The sequence below is a fragment of the Trichechus manatus genome, unplaced genomic scaffold, assembly GCF_000243295.1.
Source record: "Trichechus manatus latirostris isolate Lorelei unplaced genomic scaffold, TriManLat1.0 scaffold00048, whole genome shotgun sequence".
Lineage (NCBI taxonomy): Eukaryota > Metazoa > Chordata > Mammalia > Sirenia > Trichechidae > Trichechus > Trichechus manatus.
Window position 1 is genome coordinate 16,719,579 of NW_004443984.1, and position 26,607 is coordinate 16,746,185.

The 26,607-nt window shown below is 50.6% G+C and overlaps 1 protein-coding gene across 1 annotated transcript in view; it reads left to right on the forward strand.

Moving 5' to 3' along the window:
* DHRS3 (dehydrogenase/reductase 3) overlaps nucleotides 1-23,424 on the forward strand; it is a 46,571-nt gene extending 23,147 nt beyond the window's left edge. The window contains exons 2-6 of the mRNA XM_004377231.2: nucleotides 13,811-13,954; nucleotides 14,617-14,736; nucleotides 15,090-15,328; nucleotides 20,075-20,200; nucleotides 22,914-23,424. Coding sequence (XP_004377288.1) covers nucleotides 13,811-13,954; nucleotides 14,617-14,736; nucleotides 15,090-15,328; nucleotides 20,075-20,200; nucleotides 22,914-22,998 — 714 coding nt within the window. The 3' untranslated portion in view covers nucleotides 22,999-23,424. The remainder of the gene's footprint in view (nucleotides 1-13,810; nucleotides 13,955-14,616; nucleotides 14,737-15,089; nucleotides 15,329-20,074; nucleotides 20,201-22,913) is intronic.
* Nucleotides 23,425-26,607: the final 3,183 nt, after the last annotated feature.

Below are 26,607 nucleotides of genomic sequence, written 5' to 3' on the forward strand. Positions count from 1 at the left end.
ACGAAGTCCCCAACCCTTCCCACCTACCCTGACCCAGTTGCTACCCCTACCCTGCCTCGGACCCCAGCCCGGCCCCTCTCCGAAGCCCCTGCCCAGGACCCCAACCTAGTCCCCCTCCTATCCCATACAGGGACTCCCAACACTGCCTCTCCCACCCCACTCCTGCCCGACCCCCCGCGGCCCCTATCTACCTTCCACCCCCTTCCCATTCGCCAAAGAGATCCTCGCTCAATCCCCACCCAGGACCTGGCCCGGCCCCATTCCCTCCCTAGCTCCACCCTTGGCTGCCCCAGGCCCACTTTCCGAAAGACTTCCTGGAGCCTCCTGCCCAGGCCGGCCAAGGTTTGGGGCCGTGGCTCCTCCTGCCACCCCCTCACCCTGTCATGTGAGCGCAGATTGGCCTCCCGCGCTGCGCTCGGGGCTGCAGCTCATTACTGTCAGGGCCGGGCTGGGATGGCCTGCCACTTTGTTATTGGAAACCGGTGTGTTTACAAACGCAGTGCTAGGTGGGTAGCTGGCGTCTTTGGCCAGCGGCCAGGCACCCTCGTCCTAGGGAGGCTGCCCTTGCCACCTGAAACTGTTTTCTTGCACACTGCCACCCCTCCCCCTACCTCTGCCTACCCCCACTGTTCTGGAAGGTGGAGGGACCTGGGGATCTAAGACACTTGTCCTTATACCTGGGACTGGCCGAGGCTGACCTGCCATGGAGAGGAAGTGGCTGGGGCTCAGTTTTCTCAGGCCAAACCCTTTGGGTGTTCTTTGTTGTTGTTGTGTGCCTCGACTCATACCAACCCTATATGACAGAGTAGAACTGCCCCATAGGGTTTTCTAGGCTGTAATCTTTACAGAACAGATTGGCACTTTTCTTCCGTGGAGCCCCTAGGTGGTTTCAAACTGCAAACCTTTCTGTTAGCTGCTGAGTGCTTAACCATTGTGCCACTAGAACTCCTTTGATTCCTCTTTGATCCTGTTTCTCTGGCAGCCAGCATCCAATGCTGCAGCTGTCCTGAACCTGCCTCCTCTCATCACCCCCCCCCACCCCGAGTCCCAGCCCAGCTACCTCCATCTATCACCTCCATTGCTCCCCACCCCATTCCAAGCCTGCCATTTCTCTGCTCACAACCACGGCCCGCCCCCCTGCCCCTGCCCCTGCTACCCCCGCCCCCGCAAAGGGCATCCCATCTACTCAGAAGAGAACTCATTGTTCCTTTGGCTCCTTCGATGTCACCACACTGGCCACCTTGCTGCCCTTCAAACACACCAAGCTCACTCCCACCTCAGGGCTTTTGCACTTGCTATTCCTCAGCATGGAATGCTCTTTCTCAAGATACCTGCATAGCTCACTCCTTTACCCCCTTGTCTGCTCAAATACCACTCTCACCCCATGATCATGCCATCCAGCCCCCTTCCAAAGCTTCATTTTCCTTCTTGCACTTTTGGCCACCTCTACATATTATACAGCGACACTGGTGGTGCAAATGGTTAAGCGCTCAGTGGCTTAAATCCTTCCAGCAGCTCTGCGAGAGGAAGACCTGGTGATCTGCTTCCTTAAAGACTACAGTCAAAAAAAAAAAACCTTATGGGGGCAGTTCTACTCTGTTACATGGGGTTGCTATGAGTCCAAATTGACTCGACGGCACCCAATAACAACATATTATAGAGCCCCATGTGTTCATTTGTGTGTTGCTCCGCCCCCCACCACAGAAGGAAACTCCACAAGAACAAGGATTAATCTATTTACTGCTATATCCCAGTGACTCCAACAGCCCCTGGGGCAGTCCCCACTGAATCAATACTTCTTGAATGAATGAGTGAACAAATGAATGAATGAATGAGGCAGGACAGGGGGTAGTGGAAGAGCTGGGCTTGGGAGTCCAGGTTCTAATGTTGCTCTGAAGGCTCTGGTGGTGCCGCCTGCAGGAGTGACTAAGCCTGTCTGAGCCTCGTCCCTACACTGGACTTATAATTCCCACCTCACAGGATCATGATAAAGAAGGTTGAAGCAGTCACGCTCCACTGTACCCAAGGAGGGTCTGCGAATGTCATTGCCCTCTCCCCTCCTGAGCACCCCTACCCTCAGGTTACCCGGCCTTTGCCACACAGGAGGTTCAGTTGGAGGAACTGGGACAAAGTTCTTGGAGCTGCAGCCAGTGTCTCCGGCTTGGGTTTCTCCACCCCTGTGTTTTCCCAAGTGCAGCCAGGGGAGGATGCGGAGGTCCTGGCAGCCCCTGAGCCAGTCTTGTAGGCTATTAGTGTTTGTGAGAAGGAACTTCAGCCCTCGGGTTTCTGGCTGGAAGTGAGAAGTTGGTCTGCTGTTTCTTAGCGTCGGTCTGTGCACCTGTTTCTCTGGGGGGTTTTCTTAGTAGCCCCAGAACTGAAAAGGTTAGAAAGAAGCGCTGGTGTGCTCAGGACTCAGTGTGGCCTCAGGCCAGTCCCCACCATAGTTGCTGAACGTGTGACTCCTGGAAGGTGGTGGTTTTAGGGTTGGAAGGGGTGTTCTCTGTCCTCTAGGACATGAGGCATCCATTACGTAGGGGGACAGGCATGTTTCAGCCACTGGAAAAAAGGAAAATCCCAACCAACCTGAAAGTGATGTTAGACTGGGGCAGGTTCTAGGCTGGGTTGGGGAGGGAACTGAGTCTTGAGGGTTTGTTGGTTCATTGTGTAAATTATAGAAGTAGAGCAGGCTCATTGCAAAGAAATGTCCACGGTGCAGATGTGTGTAAAGTACACAGTGACTATCCCCTTGTTCTGGCTCCTCCAAGGTCAGTGCCGCTGTTTAGCTCATTTCTAAGTGACTGGAGTCCCTGGGTGGTGCAGAGGGTTAACATGCTCGGCTGCTAACTGAAAGGTTGGAGGTTTGAGTCTGCCCAGAGTTACCTCGGAAGAAAGGCCTGGTGATCTGCTTACGAATAATCAGCCATTGAAAATCCTATGAAGCACAGTTCTACTCTGACGCATGGGGTGGCCATGAGTCGGAATTGACTAGACAGCAACTATTGGTTTTACTGGTTGGGAGAGAACACAGGAGTGATATTTTCCACAACTCTCCCCAAAAGCCAATCCTGGGGACAGCATTGAGCCTGAGCTTGCAAGGAGAGGGAAGAAGATCACTCTGGGCTACTGGAAACAGCCCCGTAGCCTGTAAACAGGAACCTCTCGCCTCTGGTGCCCAGGCCATGGGCCCAGGGCTGTGGAGAGAGACACAAAGAGGAAGCCAATCTGCCCTCAAAGAGTTGCTTTCCTGGTTGGCGGCTAGACTCAGGAGCATGTAAAATTACCACTGGATATGAACAGTGCGTCACCCAACCAGGACAAAGTGCTGTCCAACCCTGATTGAGGATGTCTGCATGAGCAAAATGTATCCAGGAAAGCCCTGGGTACAGAGGGAAGACTTCTGACCACATATCTGATGGCCTGCTGGACACATTTAATGAAACAATTAATCCAGTTAACCAGAACTTTCTTTTATTCATTTATTCAATTACTGTGTATTGAGCCTTGGGTGCTGCAAAGAGTTATTGCACTCCACTGCTAACCAAAAGCTTAGCTGTTCAAGTCTACCCAGAGACACCTCAGAAGAAAGGCCTAGAGATCTACTTCTGAAAAATCAGCTATTGAAAACTTTACGTAGAACAGTTCTACTCTGACACGCAGGGGGTCAACTTGGACTCAACTCAACGGCAACTATTTTTTACTATATGTCAGGCACTGTCTAGGTCCTAGCATTGCTGATGGAGCTTACATTCTAGGAAGACAGACAATACATTTAAAAATGGAGTCGTTATATAAAGTGCCAGGTGATAAAAGTGCCAGGCAGTGAAAAAGTAGGGACAGGGTTGGGAGCTAGTGTCTGTGGGGCTAGGGGGCATTTTACATGGGGTGGTCAGTTAAGGCCTCTCAAGTAAAGAGACACCTGAGCAGAGCCTGTAAGGAGAGAGGGCAAAAGGAGAGGACCACTTGGGAGAAGAGGACAGTGAACAGCTAGTGCAAAGGCCCTGGGGTAGAAGTGGGCCTGGTGGTTATGCAAGCAAGGAGACACCTCTGAGCCCAGGGGAGGTGAAGTGGTGGGGGGGCGGGGCAGAGAGGTAGGGGCAGATCCAGAAGAGCCTATAGTCACAGTAAAGACTTTAGATTTCACTCTGGGCAAGATAGGGAGCCTCCCATTGTGTCATTGGCACGCAGCTAAGTAACACCTGTGGGATGAATGAACATGTTATTTTATGGGATAACTTTGCTTTTGCAGGTGAAGTGTAATGGTTGAAGCCACAGGCTTGGGAATCAGACTGTAGATTAGGTCCCAGCTCCACCAGGTAACTCCCATAGCCCCTCTGTGCCTCAGTAGAAAATGGGCATGATACCTTCCTCCTAGCGCTGTTATGAGGACTCAGTAAGATACTGCAGCAGGTGCTAAGCATGGTGCTCAGAGATAGTGAGCACTTCCTAGGTGTCAATGCTTGTTGTTATTGCCATTCCACCCAGGGGCATGTCCCCTGGCCGGTCCACAGCCTGGAGGAAGTCTCTGTCCTGCTCCAGGTTGTGGTCAAGGACTCATGGGAGGAGGCTGCTGCCTGATCTAATTTGAGGATTGTCCTAACAGCCATCTGCAACAGCTGAGCCGGTAGCCAAAACATTCTCAGCAGGCCAAGCCGGGGACTGGGACCAGGGAGAAGCTATTTGACACGGCTACATGACAAAGCTCCGCCTATAGCTGCAGCAGCTCAGCAGGGCAAAGACAGGAAGGAGAAGATTCAGTTTAGCCTAAGTTCCTAACAGAGAGAGAGGCCCAGGGGATTGGTCACCTCTGAGCTCAGTGGGGCCAGCAGAGTGACATAGATAAAGACCCCAAGGCTGCACAAAGGCGCAAACTACCAGGAAGAATGGTGGAAGTCTAGAAAGGAGGTGTCTCCAGGCAAGTATATGACCACTGTCTATAGATTTTGAAGGGTTGCCCTCTGGAAGAAGGATTGAGCAGGGACCAGAGTGGGAGAAAAGAGGCACCAGGGATTATCTCCACCTTGGACTGACAGACTCAGAAATAAACGGATGGATGGATGGATGGACGGATGGATGGGAGAATGGGTGGGTGGATGGATGGGTGAATGGGTGGATGGATGAATGTGTGAGTGGATGGATGGATGGGTGGGTGAGTGGATGGATGGATAGGTGAGTGGATGAATAGGTGGATGAATGGTGTTATGGCCTGAATGGTGTCCCCCCAAAATATGTGCTTTAAATCCTAACCTCTATGCCTGTGGTTATAATCCCATTTAGGAATGAGTTGTCTTTGTTATGTTAATGAGACAGGATTAGTGTAGGATGTGTCCTGAGTCAATCTCTTTTGAGATATAAAAGAGCTTAAACAAGCAACTGAGTGAGCAGAGATGGGGTAAGAGAGATGCCAAGACACATAGAGATCTCCAAGGCTCCAGGAAGCAGAAGCTGAAGAGACAAGACCTTCCTCCAGAGTCAACAGGGAGAGAAAACCTTCCCTTAGAGCCAGCACCCTGAATTTGTATTTCTAGCCTCCTAAACTGTGAGAAAATAAATTTCTGTTTGTTAAAGCCACTCACTTGTGGCATTTCTGTTATAGCATCACTAGATAACTAAGACAGATGGACAGTTGGGTGGATGTGTGGATGGATGGATGGGGAGACAAGGAGGATGGAAGGAAGCCTGGATGACAATGACCCCAAGACGAGGGAAGGGGTCTGGTAGAGTGGAGGATGCCTGCCCCAAATTGCCTTCCTAGAACAGATGTTTGTCTCCACTTGTGGAAGGAAGGTTATTGAGGTGACACACCAGCCCTTCAAGTGGGTCAGGGCTAGAGGGATCCAGTTTGGGTTTATTTCTAGAAAAAATTGTACTTTCTAACAGTGTGGTTCCTGGAGAAGAAAGGGTTACAGATCAAAAGAAGTAGCAAAGTTTTTTTTTTTTTTTTTTTTTTTGTAGCAACAGAATCTTTGTAGAAAGGACTGCGCCAGAAGCCCGAGGGAAGGGCCACTGGTCTGGATGACATGGGGTGGGGCCCTGAGGCACTGTCTCCCAAGCCCCCACCCTACGACAGTTCCAGAGGTCCTAACTGGAACCCTCAGGGTTCCACAGAGCTGGGCTTTACACTCTCGTCTGGAGAAATCCTCCTAGTGGATGAGCCACACAGCACCCTCTGCGGTGGGAGAGTTCCGAGAGCCAGTCTCCACCTTCCCGGGCCAGGAGTGTGGACAAGGAGGGTCTTCTAAGTCAGTTGGAAGGCTGGGGACAGAGGGGTCTCTAAGTGTCTATCATTCTGCCCCTGTGAAGGCTGTGTCCAGGGTGTGGGGGTGTGGCCAGAGCCTCAGGGGTGTGTGTGAAAGGAGAGGGAGACCTGGAGCCCCAGGATGGGGTTTTCTGGGCAGCCATCACTGCAGCAACTCCAGTGTTGTGGGGTAGAGAGATCATTTCTGAGCAAGGGAGATGTATTTCTGTTGCTATGTTAATGGTAATAATAATACCAATAGCTTGTTGTTGTTCGTTGCCAGCGAGTCAGCTCCGACTCATGGCAACCTTCTGTGTAAGAGAACAAAATTACCCAGTCCTGCGCCGTCTTCATAATCGTTGGTATGTGTGAGCCCGTTGTTGTGGCTGTCGCGTCAATCCGTCTTACTGAGGGTTTCACTCCTTTTCACTGACCCTCTACTTTACCAACCATGACGTCCTTCTCCAGGGACTGGTCCCCCCGATAACACGTCCAAAGTAAGTAAGCCAAAGTCTCACCATCTTCGTTTCTAATGAGCATTCTGGTAGTATTTCTTCTAAGACTAATTTGTTTCTTGTAATAATAGCAGCTAAAATTTATTGCACACTTTTTTTCTCCTCCCAACCACCCTTTGAAGTAGGTGTTTTAATAACCTTAATATATAGCAGGTAAATGGGTTTCTCAAGCTGACGTAACTCATACGTGGTAGATCAAAGATTTGAAGTCAGGCAGTGTAGCTCTGGAGCGCACATTCTAGGCCACTCTACTAGAGAGACAGGGTCCCCTTTTGGACATGGGAGGGTTGTGAAAGAGGGGGAAATCTCAAGAGTTAACTGATACAACAAACGTACCTATAGCTGTTAAGAGAGGGTGCGTTGTGTCCATGTTTCTTAAATCGGCTGCTCCTCCACACGCACATCTACTCACCCACTTCAAGTTAGCACCTGCTCGAACCAGAATGTTACAGACTAAAATTTTGTTTGCTTGTTTCTCATCTGGCCACAAGGAAGGATTTTCATTACGTGCCCGAGACTGAGGTGATGAGACCGGAGAAAGCCATAAGCCCTCCAAATTGTGACCTTCCCTCCTACTCATCCTTGCTGTGGTTCAGGGTCTCTGTTGGGTGTTTTCCTTCTGAGAAGCCGACTCAGCACCAAAATGCGGGGTGCCATGGGACATGAGCTGGTCTGCCAATGACCTGCCCAGGGATCTGGATCTTTCTGGGGCTGCCAATTATAAACAGATGCTCCTCCTGGGGCCCGCCCGGAGAGCACCTGGCTCATGTCTGCAGTCGGACTCCAGTCATTAGTGTGAGCCCCTTTGGGTGAGGAAGGCGAGGCTGGGTGGAGAAGAGACACTTGGTGTCCTCTCAACAGCAGATTTCTCTAGAGGTCTCCTCGGGCCTTTCCATGGGACAACGTGGAAAGCTAGGCTTTTACTCTGTGCCTGGCCCTGCGCTGGATGCTGGGGTTACAAGATGAATAAGACTCCCCAGAAGACCTCACAAGCTCATGGGAGGGAGGGATGTTCACAAATAGATCCAGCATGCTCTCATTCACACGCTAGACGAGGTACGAACAAGGGCTGGTGTCGGCGGTGAGGAACGTGGCGTCACACTGGTGTGAGTCGCATCCCAGCTCTGCTGCTTATGAGTTGTATGACCTTGGACAACTCGCTTTACCTGTCTGAGGCTCGCCTATAAAATGGGGAGAGTAGCTGTACCCACCTCATGTGAGTGTGAGGATTCAAGGACAGGACACGTCAGATGTACTCAGGGTCATGCCTGGCCAAGTCAAGCACTCAGTAGATGTTATCCATTGTATTTTATTGTTGTTGTTGTTATAGGGAAGATGGAAGGAGCAGCCAAGGAAACTTCGGAGCTGATGGGACACCCAAGCAGGGTTCTGCAGGATGAGTAGGAGTCCATGGGTAGACATGGCATTCAAAACAGAGAAGGCAACCTGTGCTGGGCACTAGTTAGCATCACAGGGAACCTAGAATGGGTGAGGGGTATTCCCTGCCCTCTAAGAGACAGGATGTAGGTTCCAAATGGCCCATCAAACACAGGGCTGAGTGCACAGTGCAATGAGTGAGTGTATTGACAATAATAGCTAAGCAAACAGGACCTCTGCAGCCCCAGTGAGCTCTCTAGCTCAATCATTCCCTCTCGTCTGGAGAAATCCTCCTAGTGGATGAGCCTAGTTCCTGAGTTTACATTTAATGGGGGAAGAGATGCAAATAGACAGTCACATCACAATGAATGCCCCCCACCCCCAGAGGCATGGGTTAGACCCGCAGTGCTGAATTAAGACCAGTTACCGTTGATTCGACCCCGACTCATGGCGACCCCATGTGTGTCAGAGTAGAACTGTGCTCCACAGGGTTTTCAACAGCTCATTTTTCTAAAGTAGATTGCCGAGGCAGGGACCATGTCTGATTTGTTCTCCACTGGAGAACAGTGCTGGGCACAGCCCCCAGCCCAGACCCTCCATGCAGTCTGGCTAGCGGACAGACAGGGTTGTTGCAGACATTGAGATAAAGTATAGGAAGGGCCCATTGGTGGGGATGAAGCTGAGAGTGAGGGAGCATGGGATCTGGACCAGAAATCTTAAAGCTCAGGATATGCTATTGTGCTGGGAGTGCAGGGTGCACCTGTGGAGGGCGTAGTGGAGTGAGAAAGGTCGAAGGCTCCGGGTTCAAAACCTGCCTCCACCACCTACTGTGAGTGTGGCTTTGGACAAGTTACTTAATCCCTTTGAACCACAGTTTCCTCAGCTGTAAAATGTGGATTATAATAATCCCGAACGTTTAGGGTTGCTGGGAGATCAGGCTAGCTGTAGCTGCTGTGAGGGCAGCTCTGGGGGAGAGTGGGCAGGCACTGGGCCTTTGGCCGAGGAAGGGGCCCTTGGCTGGGCAGGTAGCCCATGACAGGTGTGGGCCCCTGGGAGGACAGAGGTATTTCTCCCCTCTCCTCCTCCTTGCTGCCCATCACAGGAGGGGCAGGGGCCAGAAGCTAACCGTTTGCCTAGAGGGGAGGGGAGGCCAGGAGGCATCCGCCACCCCAGCCCTTCTTTTATAAACTCAGTTTAGGAGTAAATCCCTGGGCCTTGACCCTCCCCAGTTGCTCCCCGTCCTGGGAGTTAAACAGAGGCCGTATTAGCTTCTGAGGCTGTAAATCTCATTTCCTCCAGGCCCCTGGCCCCGTGCTCCGCTCAGACCCCCTGGCCTCAGGCCTGCTCAGTTCTCACCCTCATCCTGGCCTGGGCAGGACTCTTGTCCTGTCAGCTGTCAGGGGTCACCCCCGGGTCACCCTGGGCAGGAGCCACCTGGGAGGGACTGCTGGCCTGTCCCTGCCACAGTTTCCGGGCAGGACTCCGGGATTCCCCAGAGGGGTTGGGGAGAGGGGTACTGAGGGAGGAAGGGAAGCCAGGAAGGGACCGTGGCTGGAGCAGCTCCCATTGGGCACCGCTGTCCAGGAGGGCTCCTGTCTCCTCCACCAGCTGGCTCCCTTGGGCAAGGCACTGGGTCTGGCCTGTGATGGCCAAGGAGGGCTGCAGCCAGGACTGTCCCTGTGGCCACCAGTCACCAGCAAGATACCACTGGTGGAGCAGCTATCAAAGACAGATATGCACAGCACAGCTCCCCGGGGACCTCAGGGCACCCATCAGAGGACCTGAGGACACACAGCACCAGGGCCTGTGCACACGTACAGACACAGAGACACACTAACAGACACACACAGAACACAGGCCTACACACATAGAGAGAGACACACAGACATACAGAACACAGGCCTGTGTACATGCACAGACACAGAGACAACAATCACAGACACACACAGAACACGGGCCTGCACACACAGACAGACGTGCAGACATACACAACACAGGCCTGTGTACATGCACACAGAGACACACTCACAGACACACGTACAACACGGGCCTGCACACACACAGACAGAGAGACACGCAGGCGTATAGAACACAGGCCTGCACACACAGAGACTCACAGACACACAGAGCATGGGCTTGTGTACACACACACACACAAAGATACACACAGCATCAGCCCGCGTACACACACAGACACACACAGAACATGGGCCTGTGTACACACAGACACACAGACATGTACGCATGTGGAAACACACCATCACAGAGAGACAGACACACTCGCAGACACACATACTCTGTGACAAACATTGACAGAGAGACACACACCCACAGAGACACACTTGCAGGTATACTACAGAAACCGTCACACACACATGCATTCGGAGACAGGCACAGAGACAGGCAGAAGCACACACTCACAGAGATGCATGCACAAAGATACGCCCTCCCAGAGACATCCGGGTGCATACTTGCACGCGCCCTTGCAGAGATGCACTTACACCCAACCCGAGTCTAACTCTTCTCTGAGCTTAGACCCTTGCTGGCTAGGAGCGCTGCAGCCACCGCACCCCCCCCATGCCTGCTCCTCACCTCCAGCTCCGCCCCTAGGATGATTTTGAGGCGGAGCCCTGGTGGTGCAGTGGTTAAGAGTTCGGCGGCTAACCAAAAGGTTGGAAGTTCAAATCCACCAGCTGCACCTTGGAAATCCTATGAGGCAGTTCTACTCTGTCCTAGGTCACTGTGGGTCAGAATCGACTGGACAGCAACAGGTTTTTGGTGTGATTGGGCAACCCTGGGTCTTGCTGACTCTTGGTCCAAGTAGACTCTTGTTTTGAAGGTTCTGGGACCCTAAATGGCTCAGTCAAGGTGGAAGGAATGGTCTCCTAGCCTTAGAGAGGTGATTTAACCACCTCCCACCCCATCCCACCTGTGGTCCTGAACTTTCATTCAGTCAACAAACAGCACATGCCAGGCTGGATACAAAATGAACAAGTCAGAAGCCCAAGGCAGGGCACCCCTGGTGGGCTGGATATGCAAACACCTCACAGGTGCCCTGGAAGAGGTGGGGGCTCTGAACACAGAGCAGGAGGAGGCCACTCCCCCAGCCCGCAGGGGCTTCCTCAACAGACCCTCAAAAGGAAATAGCCAAACCTGGAGTCCAGGGTGGGTATATTTCCCTGCCAGGAAGACGGGCCAGGGCCCAAATCCTCAGGCAATAAATGCCTTTGACTTCCCTTCCTCTTCCTTGCCTCAGGCCCAGTTTCCTCTGTGGGGCTTTTCCGCCAAGTAGAAGTGCTGGGCTCCCTCGTTCTCTGACTACAGGTGCCCCCACCAGGCCATGGAGCTTTAAACTCCTGCCCCCTTGCTCTAAGTAAGACACAGAGGACAGAAAGAGTTAATTAGTCTGGGGCCAGAGAGCACCCAGGCCCTTAGTACCCCTTCTGAGGGAACTCCATGCACAAAGGTGAGGGTCTGCTGGAGTGGAGGTTACTTGCACTAAATTGCCTTACTAGAAGAGATGTTTGTCTCTTTTCTTCTCCTTGAACTAAATCTCCCCAGCCTCTCCCAGAGGAACACATTCTAAATCTGCTTCTATTTCAACAAACAAGAAGTGTCCCTTGGAGCCTGTCTAATTTTAGTCCTTTTGTCCTTGATGGACTTATGTGGTCATGGAAAGCAACTGATGGAATCTTCCCTTGTAAAACTCTTCCTGTATTTTAAGTCTTCAATTAAAATACACTAAAATGGTTGGACTAGATGGGGTTTTCAACTGGGCTTTCACAGATATGTTTCAGAGGTTGAGAGAACATTTATATTTTAATTTTGTTTTTAAAATATTTTAAAAATGTAATTCAAAAAAATTTTTTTTTAAATTTCATTGAGGACCACCAGCACATTCTTGTGTCCAGCCAGCTAATCTGTTTTGTGCCTTTCCTACTTAAGGGAAGGCTCTGAGATTTCAAGGTAAAGAGTTGATAAACTGTTGCCATTAGCAACTTTGTCTGTACAGTGTTACAAAGCAAAATACAGAAATCATTTGGATTCTTTGGCTGATGTGACTGGCGCTACCATCTCTAACCCCCAATTTAAAATGTCTACACTCCCAAAATAGCCTTTTTGTTCTCATTGTTTGCTTTTTGAGTAAGAAAACACTACAGAGTTGGACATATACGTTTACACATTGGGGTTTCCGTATTGGGTTTTATTTCTTAAAGGGGAAATTTCTTTGATTATTTTTAAAAAGAAAGAAAGAACAGAAAGAAAATCCAAAATAGAAGCTCATTGGACTAATCCCTCATGAGTCTTTTAGCTGTTTCTCTGATTCCAGTCTTCCGAGTGGTGTCCATCCCCTAGCCTTCCCTGCTCTGTGCTGACTAACCCTATTCTTAGTTAGACCCCTTAGTCATCCAACGCTGTGTTCTTTTGCCGACTGAGGCCTCTCTGTGACCAAACAACACATCGTGGGAAGGTGTGCCATCTTCCTTTAGATCAGGGTTGAAAATAAGCCAATCTTCTCTTCTGAGACTTTTATGGGCTGGCCACTCATAAATTTGCCAGAAGAACAAACAAATTTGTCTTGGAAGAAGTACAGCCAGAATGCTCATTAGAAGCAAGGATGGCAAGACTTTATCTCATATACTTTGGACATGTTATCAGGAGGGACCAGTCCCTGGAGAAGGACATCATGCTTGGTAAAGTGAGGGTCAGTGAAAGAGAGGAAGACCCTCAGTGAGATGGATTGACACAGTGGCTGCAACAGTGGGCTCAAGCATAACAGTGATTGTGAGGACGGTGCAAAACTGGGCAGTGTTTCATTCTGTTGTACACAGGGTCGCTATGAGTCAGAACAGACTCGACGGCACCTAACAACAACAACTCTAGAAAGAAAAGATAAACCAAAAAACTGAACACAAAAGGAAATAATCACAGTAGCCTATGCGGCTTCACTGGGAATACTATTTACATAGCCATAACAATGTAAACACAGAATATTGATTTATCCAAAAATGATGCTGTAACTATACTCGACAGCACCTAACAACAACATTCATAAATTTGCCCAAACCCTTTTAAAATCCATTGATTGGTCCCAGCAAGATCCCCTCTTGGCATAATGAGCCTTGTATTTATTACCTGCTGTGTGGGGCAGTGGCAGCTTCTCCATGGAGCCTAGATGCCTCTCTTTTGGCCTCTCTTTGGAGTATGATCAAAGCTAGGTCCAGGACTCTAGGGAGCATCTGTGCGCCTGACAGCCAGAACCTCTCAGCCCATCCTAACAGACTGGTGTTAATGAACCTGGCTCTGGACCTAATTGGTGAGAAAGCCAGATGGTTCATAAATAAGAGGCTCTATTGTACAGAAACAGCTCTGCTATTGCTTCCAACCACGTAGGAAAACTGGAATTGGGCAAGCAGGAGGTGTCCTACTGGAGGGGTTGTATAAGAAAGACTCGTGAATAACTTGTCAACTGATTGATCATAAGTGGGCTCAGAACTATTGGTTCATGTAAGAGTAGGCTATGAACCTCTAAGAAATATTGGTTATTTGCTTTGCATACTTGATCTTTGGATGGAATCAGGGAGGGCATTCCTTGAACAAATTACACAAAATACTGATTGCGATGATGGCATTGCATCCTGGCAGCTTTCTTATGTTGAGAGCTCTTATTGTCTCCTCCCAGATCGTCCTATGGGGCCGGACTGAGAAATGCCTGAAGGAGACAACAGAGGAGATCCGGCAGATGGGCACAGAGTGCCACTACTTCATCTGTGACGTGGGCAACCGAGAGGAGGTATACCAGACGGCCAAAGCTGTCCGGGAGAAGGTAGGTGGCCTGGGAGGCTTTGTCCTCAGCTTAGCTGGATGTGGGCACTGCCAGGCAAAGAGAACATTCTCAAGCTGCTTGGAAAAGAGCTTTGCAGAAAAAGCTGACAGAATGGCTTTGTCCAGGGTGCCCGCAGAGTCTCTCCCATGAAGCTGGCTCTGGCTGTGTGTATGTGTTTTGAGGGGTAGGGGTAGGGATGTGGGTTGATTACTTAACATCAGTAGTTGCCTGTTCTCCTGTTGGAAGTATAGACCTTATGGGTTTCTTTCCTAGACACTGGGGCAAATGTTCCATTGCCCTCTGGGCCAAAGCTTGTCCTACTCCAGCCACTTATTTGATGGAGTCTGTCAGTGAGCTCCAAGGGAACAAAAACCACTCTGTTAAGTATCTGGCGCTCGGTAAATGCTAACTGTTTATGTAACCGTAAGCCTTATTTACTGTAAATGTGTTATGTGCCAGGTATGTTATGTGCCGTAAAGTATTCCTTATCCTCAGAACAGCCCTGGTAGGGTTATCAGCCCTATCTTACAACTCAAGACTGACGCCCACAGCAGTGAGGTGGTTTTTGAGAACCACACGGCCCATGAGTGGTGGGGCTGGGTCCTCACCCCTGAACTGGGGCTGGCAGCCCTAATAGCCCCATGGTGCCCTCTCGTCCACAGGTGGGCGACATCACCATCCTGGTGAACAACGCTGCCGTGGTCCACGGGAAGAGCCTGATGGACAGTGATGATGATGCCCTTCTCAAGTCCCAGCACATCAACACCCTGGGCCAGTTCTGGGTAAGGGCTGTCCTGTGTCAGAGCCAGCCCTGGGTGAGACAATGACACATTCCCACCCATATGCCTCCAGTGAGCCTGGACAAGGGGGAGGGAGAGGAGGGAGAGACTCACCAGGGCTGAGTTCATGCAGGCAAGAATGTCCAAGGACAAGGTGGCCGGACAAGTGGAATGGCCTTCTGAAATGCAGAGTACGGTACCTCGCAGCAAAGAGCCCTCGGACACCCCTTCTCCCAGGAAGTCTCAATTACTGGAGGACTTGTGGTCTCCAATGTAGTCTGTTCTCCCTGAGGCAGGGGTAGAAGGGTTGTTGGAAGCTGCAGCTGCTCCACACTGACCTCCCCCTCTACCCTCAGACCACCAAGGCCTTCTTGCCACGCATGCTGGAGCTGCAGAACGGCCACATCGTGTGCCTCAATTCTGTGCTGGCGCTGTCTGCCATCCCTGGCGCCATCGACTACTGCACGTCCAAAGCCTCGGCCTTTGCCTTCATGGAGAGCCTGACCCTGGGGCTACTGGACTGTCCAGGCGTCAGTGCTACCACCGTGCTGCCCTTCCACACCAGCACCGAGATGTTCCAGGGCATGAGGGTCAGGTCAGTGATCAGGATGGCTCTCCCCCACCCTCAGGGACAGGTCTCCTCACCTGCCTCCCCTAAGCCTAGTCCAGCCAGTCGACTGGACCAGTGGAGAGGCTTCTTATGCACAGAGATAGCTAAAATATAAAAATAACCCAAACCAAGACCAAACCAGTTGCTGTTGAGTCAGTTCTGATGCATGGCAACCCCACGTGTATCAGAGTAGAACTGTGCTCCACAGGGTTTTCAGTGGCTGATTTTTTGGAATTAGATCATGAGGCCTTTCTTCGGAGGAGCCTCTGGGTGGACTCAAACCTCCAAACTTTTGGTTAGCAGATGAGCACATTAACTATTTGTACCACCCAGGGACTCCACAAATGACCCAGAAGCCCTTTATCTTTGGCTTTACAATCTCATATCTGATTCTCCAACTACAAGGCAGTAGCATACTATGGCCACTTAAGGCCTTGCTTCTCAATTCAGGGAACCAATGCTATATGCATGCAGTAGAATACTATACAGCAATAAAAAAGAGAACAAACTATTGATACATGAACAACATGGGTGAGTCTCAAAAAGATTATGTTGAGCAAAAGAAGTTAGAGACAAAAGAGCACGATCTGCATGAATCCATTTATATGAAGTTCTAGAATAGGCAAAATTATGCTATAGTGATAGAAAGCAGAACATTACGCCTTGTTTTATGCCTGGAGGGGCGGGGACATTGCCTGGGAGGGGACACCAGGGAACTTCCTAGGCTTTCAGAAATGTTGGTGGTGCTTACATAAATAAAAATTAATCCAGCAGTACACTTAAGATTTATGCCTTTTGTTGTACACAAATTATAGCTCAATTTAAAGAAATACCAAGACCCGGCCACCCGTTTCCCCAAACCAAAAAAAAACAAACCCGTTGCCATTGAGTCAATTCCAACTCATAGCAACTCTACAGGACAGAGTAGAACTGCTCCATAGGGTTTCCAAGGAGTGGCTGGTGGATTTGAGCTGCTGACCTTTTGGTTAGCAGCTGAGCTCTTAACCACTGCACCACCAGGGCTCCACTCTTTTCCCCAGACCAATTTAAATCAGCATTTCTTAGGTGCACCCAGGAATGGAGACCACTGGTTTAGAATACATGCTTTAGAGCAAGGCACCCGGGATGAAGACTCATCCCTGTACCCATGATGTGCTGTGTGACCTGGGGTCAGGTCAGTTACTGCACTGGCCTCCTTGGCTTATCTGCAAAACAGGATAATGAGAATGCCTACATCATAGGTGGTGAGAGTAAAATGAGATCACATACAAAAGCACTTAGCACAGTATTTGATACATAGTCATTGTATCAATAAACGGTGCTGTAGTTGTGTGCCACCAGGAAGGGGCCTATGGTTATAGATAAATGAAAATGAGGAGTTTTCTAAAAACTACTTTTCCTTGGTTTTTGTAATGCAGCATGTGAGATGGTGATAGATTTGCTTTCTGAAGTATATGCTTCAATTTCTTCTGTCAAAAATGAGGGTGGGAAGAGTGTACATGATTGGGTCATCGGGAGGATTCAGTGAGACCGTTCCCAGAAGGCGATTAGCATGGTGGTAGCATGTGATAACCACACAGTACACTTTACTTCTTACTAAAAGGACTGGTGTGGTGTCGGTGAGTGAGAATCAAAAATACCTCATTTTGAATCACATCTCAGCTACTCTTCAGTTGTGAAATCTTGGGCTGCTTTTGTTACCTCTCTGAGCATTACTTTGGTCGTCTGTAAAACGGTAGAAGTAATATTTACATCACAAGATTAGTGGGAGAATTGGAAATAATATAAGTCTGCATTAACACAAAGCCCAGGATATTCTAGATGCTAGATAAACAGCTGCTGCTCTTCTTATTTTTATTAACAATAAACATCTTCCTAAATGCATACATTATTAATTTTCCTAGAAGACAGTATCTTCTGAATTTGTCACAGAGGTATATATTCCAACAAATACATGATTTGTGTGCTAATTAACATAAATTCTGAATTTAGAGGATACTGAGTTATTAATGACTATGAATGTTCCGTATTGTTGTTTTCCCCCAAGACCACTTGGTTTGTTTTTCATTTTTTGTTTTTCATCCAGGCATACAGGTAGTACTCAATAAATGCATATTGGATGGACGTGTATCTTTGGCAAGCCACAGTTTTAACTGGGTGCCTTGAGCACAGAAGCAGGCGGGACATCACATTTGGGTGTCTATTTCACATTCTAGCCTAGTTTTCTCTCTGCTTCTTTAAGACGGAAATACAAGGTTCCCAGACTTATTTTTCAATAGTGGTTCAAAGTGTGGGCCCAAATTCCAGCTCTGTGTGACTTTGGGCAAGTTACTTGACTTTTCCGTGCCTCGGTTTCCTCATCCATAAAAAGGGATTGATAATAGTACCCCCTATTCCATAGAGTTGTTGGGCTGGGTAGATGAGCATACGTGTGTGAATTGACTAGTGTGTGCTTGGCAAGTAGTAAGTATTCAGTGACTGTTAGTTACTCGGGATTGTGCAGGATGAGCTCCAAGGGCTTGGTAAGGAGAGTAGTAAAGGGATAACGAGTGTGTAACTAACTCCCGTTTCCTGGAGGGGGGAGGGTAAAAGTATTGGTTTCCTCCCCAACCATGCTTAGCAGCTTCCTGGTGTCAAGGTTAGGGGACAGATATTTGGGACAAAATTGATGGGTTTCCCAGCAAGAGTGGTCATGCAGGTGGGTGCTATTGTTTTGGAATCACTATTGACTGAGCTCGTTCAAGTTCACATCAGGCACTTTACAAACACTGCTGCCTTTGACCCTCACAGCAACCCAACAAGAAAGCTGCTCTTCTTGTTTTACTGACAAAGGAACCAAGGCTCAGAGAAGCCAAGTTACTTGCCCAAGGCCACGCAGCTAGAAGATGGCTGAGCAGGGATTGGAGCGCAAGCCTTTTCCATTCATTTGTGCTGCCTCCATGGAAGTTAATAGCTCCACTGTTTCCCCACACACCCATCTCACCTACTGCAGAGAAAAAAAGAGAAAGTCCCACCAGCAGACTTGCTTACGGCTCCATGTTAGATTCTCTTGTTGGGGTCTTAGCAGGAAGGGTCCCTCACAACTCCATGGAGCTTGTTCTGTCTGTCCTACCTTCCCTTGGCCCAAGAAATGGAACTGGCAGAGAATCCAGACTGTTGGCTCTGTCTATAGAATTCCAAAATCCATGAGCTGCCCCAACACGATCATCTCTGCAGCACTCAGCCCTTCCAGACTGCAGGGCTGCGGGTGCCTTAGAAGCCCTATCGTGATGGCCCAGGAAGCAGGGCGGGTAGCTTCTTGTCTGAGATCCATGGGCTCTCGGAGGCCAAGCCCATCCTGGGGGTCGAGAGTTGCCTGTGGCTCAGGACTGACATCAGACCTGGTGACTCATCACCCTTAATCCTGCTGGTGCCAGAACAGATCAGGAGTCCTTTGTGGGATTGGAGTCAGAGCCAGCAGCACAGCCCTGCGCCTATAGGCCCAGGAGGGGCTGGAACAGCAGTAGGCGAGGGCAGTGGGCGGAACACTGGCCTGGGACTCATGCAGGCCTGGTCTGAACACCTAGTGCTCCAAGACTCGCCCAAGCCTCAGCCTTTTCATCTGTAAATTGGAGAGAATGATGTGTGTTGATCACTTAGCAAAGGCCTGGCACTTAGGGAGCTGAGGCTGCAGCAAGGAATTTCCTGCCTCCCCCGTCTTCACTGTTGTATAGGACACAAGAAAGATGCCTCCAAATGGGGTCTGAGAAGCCCCTGATGTTTGCTCATTCAATCATTTATTCATCAAACCCTTGGAAAGCAGTTTGTAAATATTTTAATGAATGATTCAATGAATTAATGAATCAATAAGTGAATCAATGAATGAGTGAGTGAACAAGAAAGCTGGGCAAAGAAGGGCATTCCTGGCTGAGCCCTGGCTCCAAACAGGGTAAGTAGGACACACTGGGGGAATGGCAAGTTGTTCGGTATTCATCCACTCAGTAGACATTTATTGAGCACCTACTATGTGTTGGACATCGTGCTAGATGCTAGGGATATAACAGGGAGTAAGACCAACCAGGTGTCCACCTGCCCTCATGAAACTCAGTCTGATACGGGAGACAGCCACTATCAAGGAAATACACAAATCGGCAAGGCCATTCTAGATGTCAGCGTGGTCAAGGAAATGAGCAGGGGGACGAGATTAGAGGCCACTTTGGGTGGACGGGGCTGAGATGACTCCCTGAGGAGGAGCTGGGAGGAGTGAACCAACCAGAGTGAACCGCTGGTAAAAGGCCCTGAGGCAGGAAAGAGCTTAAGGTGACAAGAGCAGAAAGATTGGCCAGTATGGCTGGAGCAGAGGGAGTAAGGAAGATGGGTAGTTGCAAGGGTAAGCAGGGGCCAGATCACATAGGGACAGAGTCTGGGTTTAATCCCAGGCACCAGGAGCCCCTGGAAGGTCTTGAGCAGGGCAGTGATACAATCTAATTGACAGTTTTAAAGGAGCCCTTTGAAACACTTTTGAGAATAGACCCAGGGCCTGTGGGCTGGAAGCCCTTGATTCTCAACAAGCGCTCCCATATGTGACTGGGAGCCCCCACTCACAGGCATTGAGGTCTGGGAAGAATGAAGGGAATGAGGGCTCCTGACAAGTCTGGGGATGTGGGGAGTATTCCAAACAGGAGTAGCCAACAGGGTGACCCAGACATGTGAGCACATAGAGGCTTTCAGTGTGTCTCTTCCTGCTTTCAGGTTCCCCAACCTCTTCCCCCCGCTGAAGCCTGAGACGGTGGCCCGGAGAACGGTGGAAGCTGTGCAGCTTAACCAGGCCCTCCTCCTGCTCCCTTGGACGATGCATGCCCTCATTATCTTGAAAAGGTATGGAACTGGCGAGAAAGTGCTGTTATGCCGACCGTTTCCACTGGTGGGGAAGAGGCAGCAAGTGGAGAGAAAGTACTCGTGTGATTGATTAGTCATGTCTGCTGTGGGCATGAGAACGAGGGGTGTGTGCCATGGATTTACTACCCTTACTCTAGGGCAGTGGTTCTCAAACTTTTTGGCCTCAGGACCTCTTTACAGTCTTAAAGATTGTTGAGGAACCCAAAGAGTGTTGGGTTATGTGACTCACATCTATCTCAAATTACTATATTAAAAATTAAAGCTGAGAAAAATTTTACAAATATTTATACATTTGTTCATATTAAGAAATATTTATTTAGTCATTTAAAAATAGCAGTAACAAACCTATTACATGTTAACATACATTCAATATTGTTTTATGAAAAATAATTGTATTTTGCAAAACAAAATAAATGTAGTGGGAAGAGTGGCATTGTTTTACATTTTTGCAAATCTCTTTATTGCCTGGCTTAATTGAAGACAGAAGGATTCTTGTATCTGCTTCTGATTTCAATCCATTGTGGTATCGTGTCAAGTACCCTCTAGAAAGCTCTAGTGTACACTCATGAGAGCCTGCGAGGGAAAAAGCAAATAATGACTTAGTATTATTATAAAGTCAGTTTTGACCTCACAGACCCATGAAAAAGTATCAGGTACCCCCAGAGGTTCCTGGACCACTTTGAGAACTGCTGTTCTAGACACTGTAAGACACAGCCTGAGCCCTCAGGGATCTTGATGCCAAAGGCTTTGGATTCACAGGAACGTCACAGTAAGATTCACTCAATTGTGGTCGGGTGGAAGTCAAGTGACCAGGGCAGACTTTCTCAAAGATTGGCTTTATAGAGATGGTCCTCCTCCAGAATTTGCCCAGCATCATATTCCCCTAAAACTTCCCGGGCTTCAGGCAGCAAACCCTTCCCATCTCAGCCCCACCCTGAAGTGGCTATTCCAGGTGTTGCTTAACCACAGTTTTCATAGGCTTCTTGTTGTTGTGTGCCGTCAGGTCAATTCTGACTCATGGCAACCCTATAGGACAGAGTAGAACTGCCCCATAAGATATCCAAGGAGCAGCTGGTGGATTTGAAATGCGGACCTTTTGGTTAGCAGCCTGAGCTCTTAACCACTTTGCCACAAGCTCTCCATGGGCTTCTTAGTGTAATTAAAAAAAACCAGTTGTTGTTGAATCCACTCCGACTCATGGCGACCCCATGAGTGTCAGAGTAGAGCTGTGCTCCATAGGGTTTTCAATGGCTGATTTTCAGAAGTAGATCACCAGGCCTTTCTTCCAAGATACCCCTGGGTGGACTCGAACCTCCAACCTTTCAGTTAGCAGCCAAATACATTAACTATTTGCACCACGTGGGAACTCTGAAAGCTTTGTCCAGGAGCCACGGAGTGACTGTGGGTTCTTGGCTCTTCTGGGCCTTTGTCCATCTTCAGGCCCTCGCTCCTGACTGACTGAACCCTCTGAACTTGAAGTCCTTTTCAGGAAGTGAAGCACCCAAGTGCCAGGCTGGTCCTGTTTTTATCGGATGTTAATGCCCAGGAAGCCCAAGTTCCCCTCTGGGTGCCATGGACACAGCGAGGAGCCGCTCCAGCAGTCAGTGGGCACAGGAAACTTTGTAACAGAGGGGAAGGCATCATTCAGTCCTTTCTCCTTTCGCAGACCTACAGTAGAGGGCTGGGAAGGGGTACCGGGGCATTTGGACACTCCCAGCTGCCCTCAGTCCATCCTGACCGTTGTTCTGAGGCACTCCTTGGCTGCCTCACTGAGCCCCCCCCGGGTGAGCAGGGATTCGTGCCCTCACGGAGGCCCAGCTTCACATCAGGGGAGGTGTTTAGAAGCCTTCCAGAACATTCTAGAGAAACACTAGTTTGTCTAGAACATCTCATCTCAGCACTCTCCACAGTAAGACCCCAGCCTACATTTCCTGTCCTGTCCCCACTACTTGCCCATGGGAAACAGAAACCATCCCCCTCTCATTCCCAGCACTGTGCCCTCTCCTCACCTTCCCCAAGAGAAATCCTTAGAGGCTCAGCTCTAGTGCTGGGGGCTGCCAGATTGCCCCGCTGGAAATGAGCCTTTCCCATCCTGCACCTAGAACTGGCCAGGGGCCTTCAATTTCATTCAACAAATACACCGAGGGCCTCTCGTGCCAGGCCCTGTTCTAGGGCCCAGGGTCAGAGACGAAACATGTGCCACAAAGGCACCCACGGGCTCAGCAGGTAAACAGGCAAAGACAACACCAGGGCTTGATGGGAAGCTCAGGGGCTCTGGGGAGCACAGAGGAGAGGTCTGGTGGGTGCGTCTGGGGAGCTTCCCTGAAGGGGGTGACCCCTATAGTACTGAGTCTGCAGTCCCACACAGTAAATATTGGTTGAATAGGTGGAGGTTGGAGTTGATTTATCTTGGACGTAGTTTTGGGCCCTAAAATGCTAAGAATGTGGCTTTGGAAGTTTGTTCCTACCACCCTTTACCTTGCAAGCAGCTGCTTTTCTACATACTTGAAAGCCTTTCTGCCATGCAGGGATCGGGGGTGGCTTGTGGGAGGAAGCTGTTGTGGGACTTGGAGAGGGGGTGGGGAGTGCTTATGGGGACCATCGCTCCATTACCTCATCTCCTGTGGCCACCAGTGCCCTGCCCGCGTGTCCCTCCTGCTGACCATCTCCCTTCCTCCCTCCCACTCCCCAGCATACTCCCCCAGGCTGCCCTCGAGGAGATTCACAGATTCTCAGGAACCTACACCTGCATGAACACTTTTAAAGGGCGAACATAGAGGCAGGATGCAGAAATGCACTGGAGGAGCCACGAAGCCTGAGAGGCCACGGCACCTGGGCAACCAATCGCAGGCCTGTCCCTTGGCACACTTCTGCTGGGTAACCAGAACTGCGTCCGCCCAGAGGGAGAATCCAGCTGCCCCCCAGGCCAGCCCGAGGACCTTTGCACAGGCATAATGCTGACCCTCATGGGGAGACAAGAAACCAGCCAACAGCCGCCTGTACACTTTGTACATTTCTAATTCAGTAGAGTTTATTGTTTAATTGCTTCTCAAGTCTAACCAGCCTCAGCAGTGTGCACAGACCTTTTCTGAGAGGGACTGTCCCCAGAGGCCCCTCCATCCCCTCCACAATCCACTTATCCTCAGCTTGCACAGACTGGTTGAATGGCAGGAATGAAAAATAAAGAGCAATGGCTTTTGTGAGTCCCTTCTTTAAAATCCTGACCTTGGTGGGCACTGGGAGGGTGCCAGTTCCAACCACAAAGCCCCATCTTTTGACAGAGGATTGGTCTACTCAGGGTCCTGGTAGCCAAGAGCAGAGTGAGCGAGAAGGGGGCAGAGGTCAGGGAGACATTGGAGGCCAGTCTCCGCCAGGCACCTCGCAGCAGTCATGGGTGTGGGCCACTTTGCTCCTCTTCTTGTTTCCCTGGTATGACCATCATGAACCAGTCTGCCCTACCACGGCCCCATCAGCCACCAGGCACCAACTCAGGAGAAGAGGGCCAGTCTTTACTGAGCACCTAATTTCTGGTACAGAGCCCTGGTGGCACAGTGGGTAAGAGCTCAGCTGCTAACTAAAAGGTCGGCAGTTCTAATCCAGTAGAAACCCTATGGGGCAGTTCTACTCTGTCCTATAGGGTCACTATGAGTCGGAATCGACTCAATAGCAACAGGTTTGGTTTTTGGTTTTGGATGTCTGGTACAGCTGCTAACCAAAATGTTGGTGGTTCAAACTTACCCAGCGGCTCCATGGGAGAAAGACCTGGCGATCTGCTCCTGTAAAGATTACAGCCTAGAAAACCCTATGGGGCAGTTCTACTCTGCCACGTGGGGTCACTATGAGTCGAAACAGACTCAATGGCACCTAATAATAACTGTCTGGTCAGTACGTACTGGGTGCTGAGAGGGGAACACTGCTGAGAAGCCAAAACTCTGAAGATCACCAGTATAGCAAGTTGCCCATAATTTGGTTGAGACATCTATTGAGTTGCCAGAAACACTCAGTGACAACTCATCAAAATAAGGCCAGTCAGTGCTAAAGGGGTGTCATGGACCCCGCAGTCAGATTTTATTGCAGAGGACAGACTTACAACAAAATAGAAAGGGGAGGTGTGGAGTGGCAGAAGATATTGGTGTGGCCTCAATCACTGGGGAAAATTACAGCCAAAAGACATGGGCAGAGACATGTGTCACCAAAGTAGGGAGGGTACATTTGCAAAGGGGCCCCCCTGGCACCCTTGCCACCTGGTTGGGCCAGGCCTGGGACACCCATACCTACATCTGTCACCCCACCTTGGTGTGTCTGGACAACGCGGGTGGGTCTGCTGGGCTCCGCCTACCCCCTTGCTGTTCCGGCACCCCAGGGTAGGTGCCTTTGCCCCTCGCTGGCTCTCACAGGAGGTAGATTAGGTGGGCACAGTTTGGTGGTCAGGGATAGTGGAAGAAGAAGAGGGGAGAGTTCTGCCTACCAGTTGGAATGACTGTGCCTTGAGCAATGGGTTTCTGTGCTCACTGTCTGGCTCCAGGCCAACCATGTGGAGAAGTTTTGATTCTCAAGATTTCTATGAAATTGCATTTGTTCTGCAGGGCAAGACCGCAGTGTGAATCCCAGGGGTCTGATTGGACACTGGGAGTGGGCAGGCCCAGGTCGCCTTGTCCAGGGCCAACTGGGGACAGAACCACTGTCTTGGCTGCGGTGCGACCTCTCAGCTTCCCAGAGCCCAAGGGGTCTCTCCTGACAGGTGGGCAGGCCGGTCCCCGCCCCCCATCAGCGGGGCCCCTTTCAGTCTTTTTCTGGATTTTGTCCCAGAGAAACCAAGGGAAAAGGCCTTTGGCAGATTCCCAGGAGGCCCCATCCTGGTCCTCTGCACAGGTTTGGGCACATGGAGTACCTCAAGACTGAGTGTGGAGAGCTAATTCTGGCCCTTGGCATGGCCCATGGGAGGAGAGCAAGAGGGGCCCAGCCCCAGTCACCCCAACCCCCCGAGGAGTAGGACAGGGCCTGCCCCCCCATGAGAAGACAACTCGGTCCCTGGGAAGGGACCCAGCTGCTGTACCTGGGATTCCTCCACATCCCAAGAGAGAACCAGGTTGGGGGAGGACCCTGATCCTGGGAGGCACAGACCCAAGCCCCATCTGGCATGGTTCCAGGGACAGGGAAAATGGCCTAGGGAGTGGTCAGGAATGGAGTCCTGTGGCCATAGCCCAGCTCCTGGGGCCAGAGCTGACCAGTGGCTCTGCACCAGCTCTCAGAGAGCCCTGTCTAATGGGAGAGGCAGTCCCTGCTCCTGGGGAGATCCCTATCTGATGGAGGAGACAGTCCCTGCCCCTGGGGAGGTCCCTATCTGATGGAGGAGACAGTCCCTGCCCCTGGAGAGGTCCCTATCTGATGGAGGAGACAGTCCCTGCCCCTGGGGAGGTCCCCATCTGATGGGGAGACAGTCCCTGCCCCTGGGGAGGTCCCCATCTGATGGGGAGACAGTCCCTGCCCCTGGGGAGGTCCCAGTCTGATGGGAGACAGTAAAGGAGCCAGATCACAAACAAAGGAATCCAGCTGCCCAAGTGCTGAGATACATGAGGGAAGAGAACAATTGCAGTGGGGGTGTCATTTAAGGAGAGAAGAGACCCTTCCCACCACAGGATATCTGGGCCTTCTCCCTGTGAGGGGGCTTCTCCAGTATTCTGAAAGGCCTTCCCCCAGGGGCTGGATGTTTGATAAGAGCCCAGAGGTCCATGTTTCTGAAGAGATCTATAGGTAGACACCCCACGAGTTAGGCAAAGCCCGTAGGCGACAATGTCCCTTAGACAGAAGGCAGGGCCTAGAGCAGTGGTGGCGCCCCAGTCACTGTGAGCTCCCTGTTGTCACACATTCCTCTTCATAAATGGATGGCCCTGCTTGTCGACCAGAGTTGGCTCAGCCTGGACCTGGGAGCTGCTTGTCCCTCAGCGGCAAAGAATCCAGCATCCCACCCCACCCACCCCCCTCTTGTGGCTCCCCTGAGGCCTTCTGCTCCAACCACCTAGCGGACGGTGGCTTGGACTTCACCTGAGTGCCCAAGTTCCCCCACCCTCACCATGAGGGCCTTGTGCCCAGGAGGCTCCTGAAGAGGAGGGAGGCACCCACATTTGGGGGAAAGAGTCCACGTGCTGGAGCCCACTGGCCTAGGTTCGAATCCTGGCTCTGCCATCTGTGTGTGCAGAATGGTAGGACATTCCTGTCCTCAGCCTCCCAGTGTTGGGTTGAGTCTGCATGTGAATTAGACCTAAGGAGGCCAGGTGAACACGGGGATGGCGGGACGCTGCGGCTCCCACAGCTCCTGGCTGGGGTCATCTCCATGGCCTGGCCCCCAATCGCAGGGTCCTACAAGACTGGCTGGCTCCCTCGTG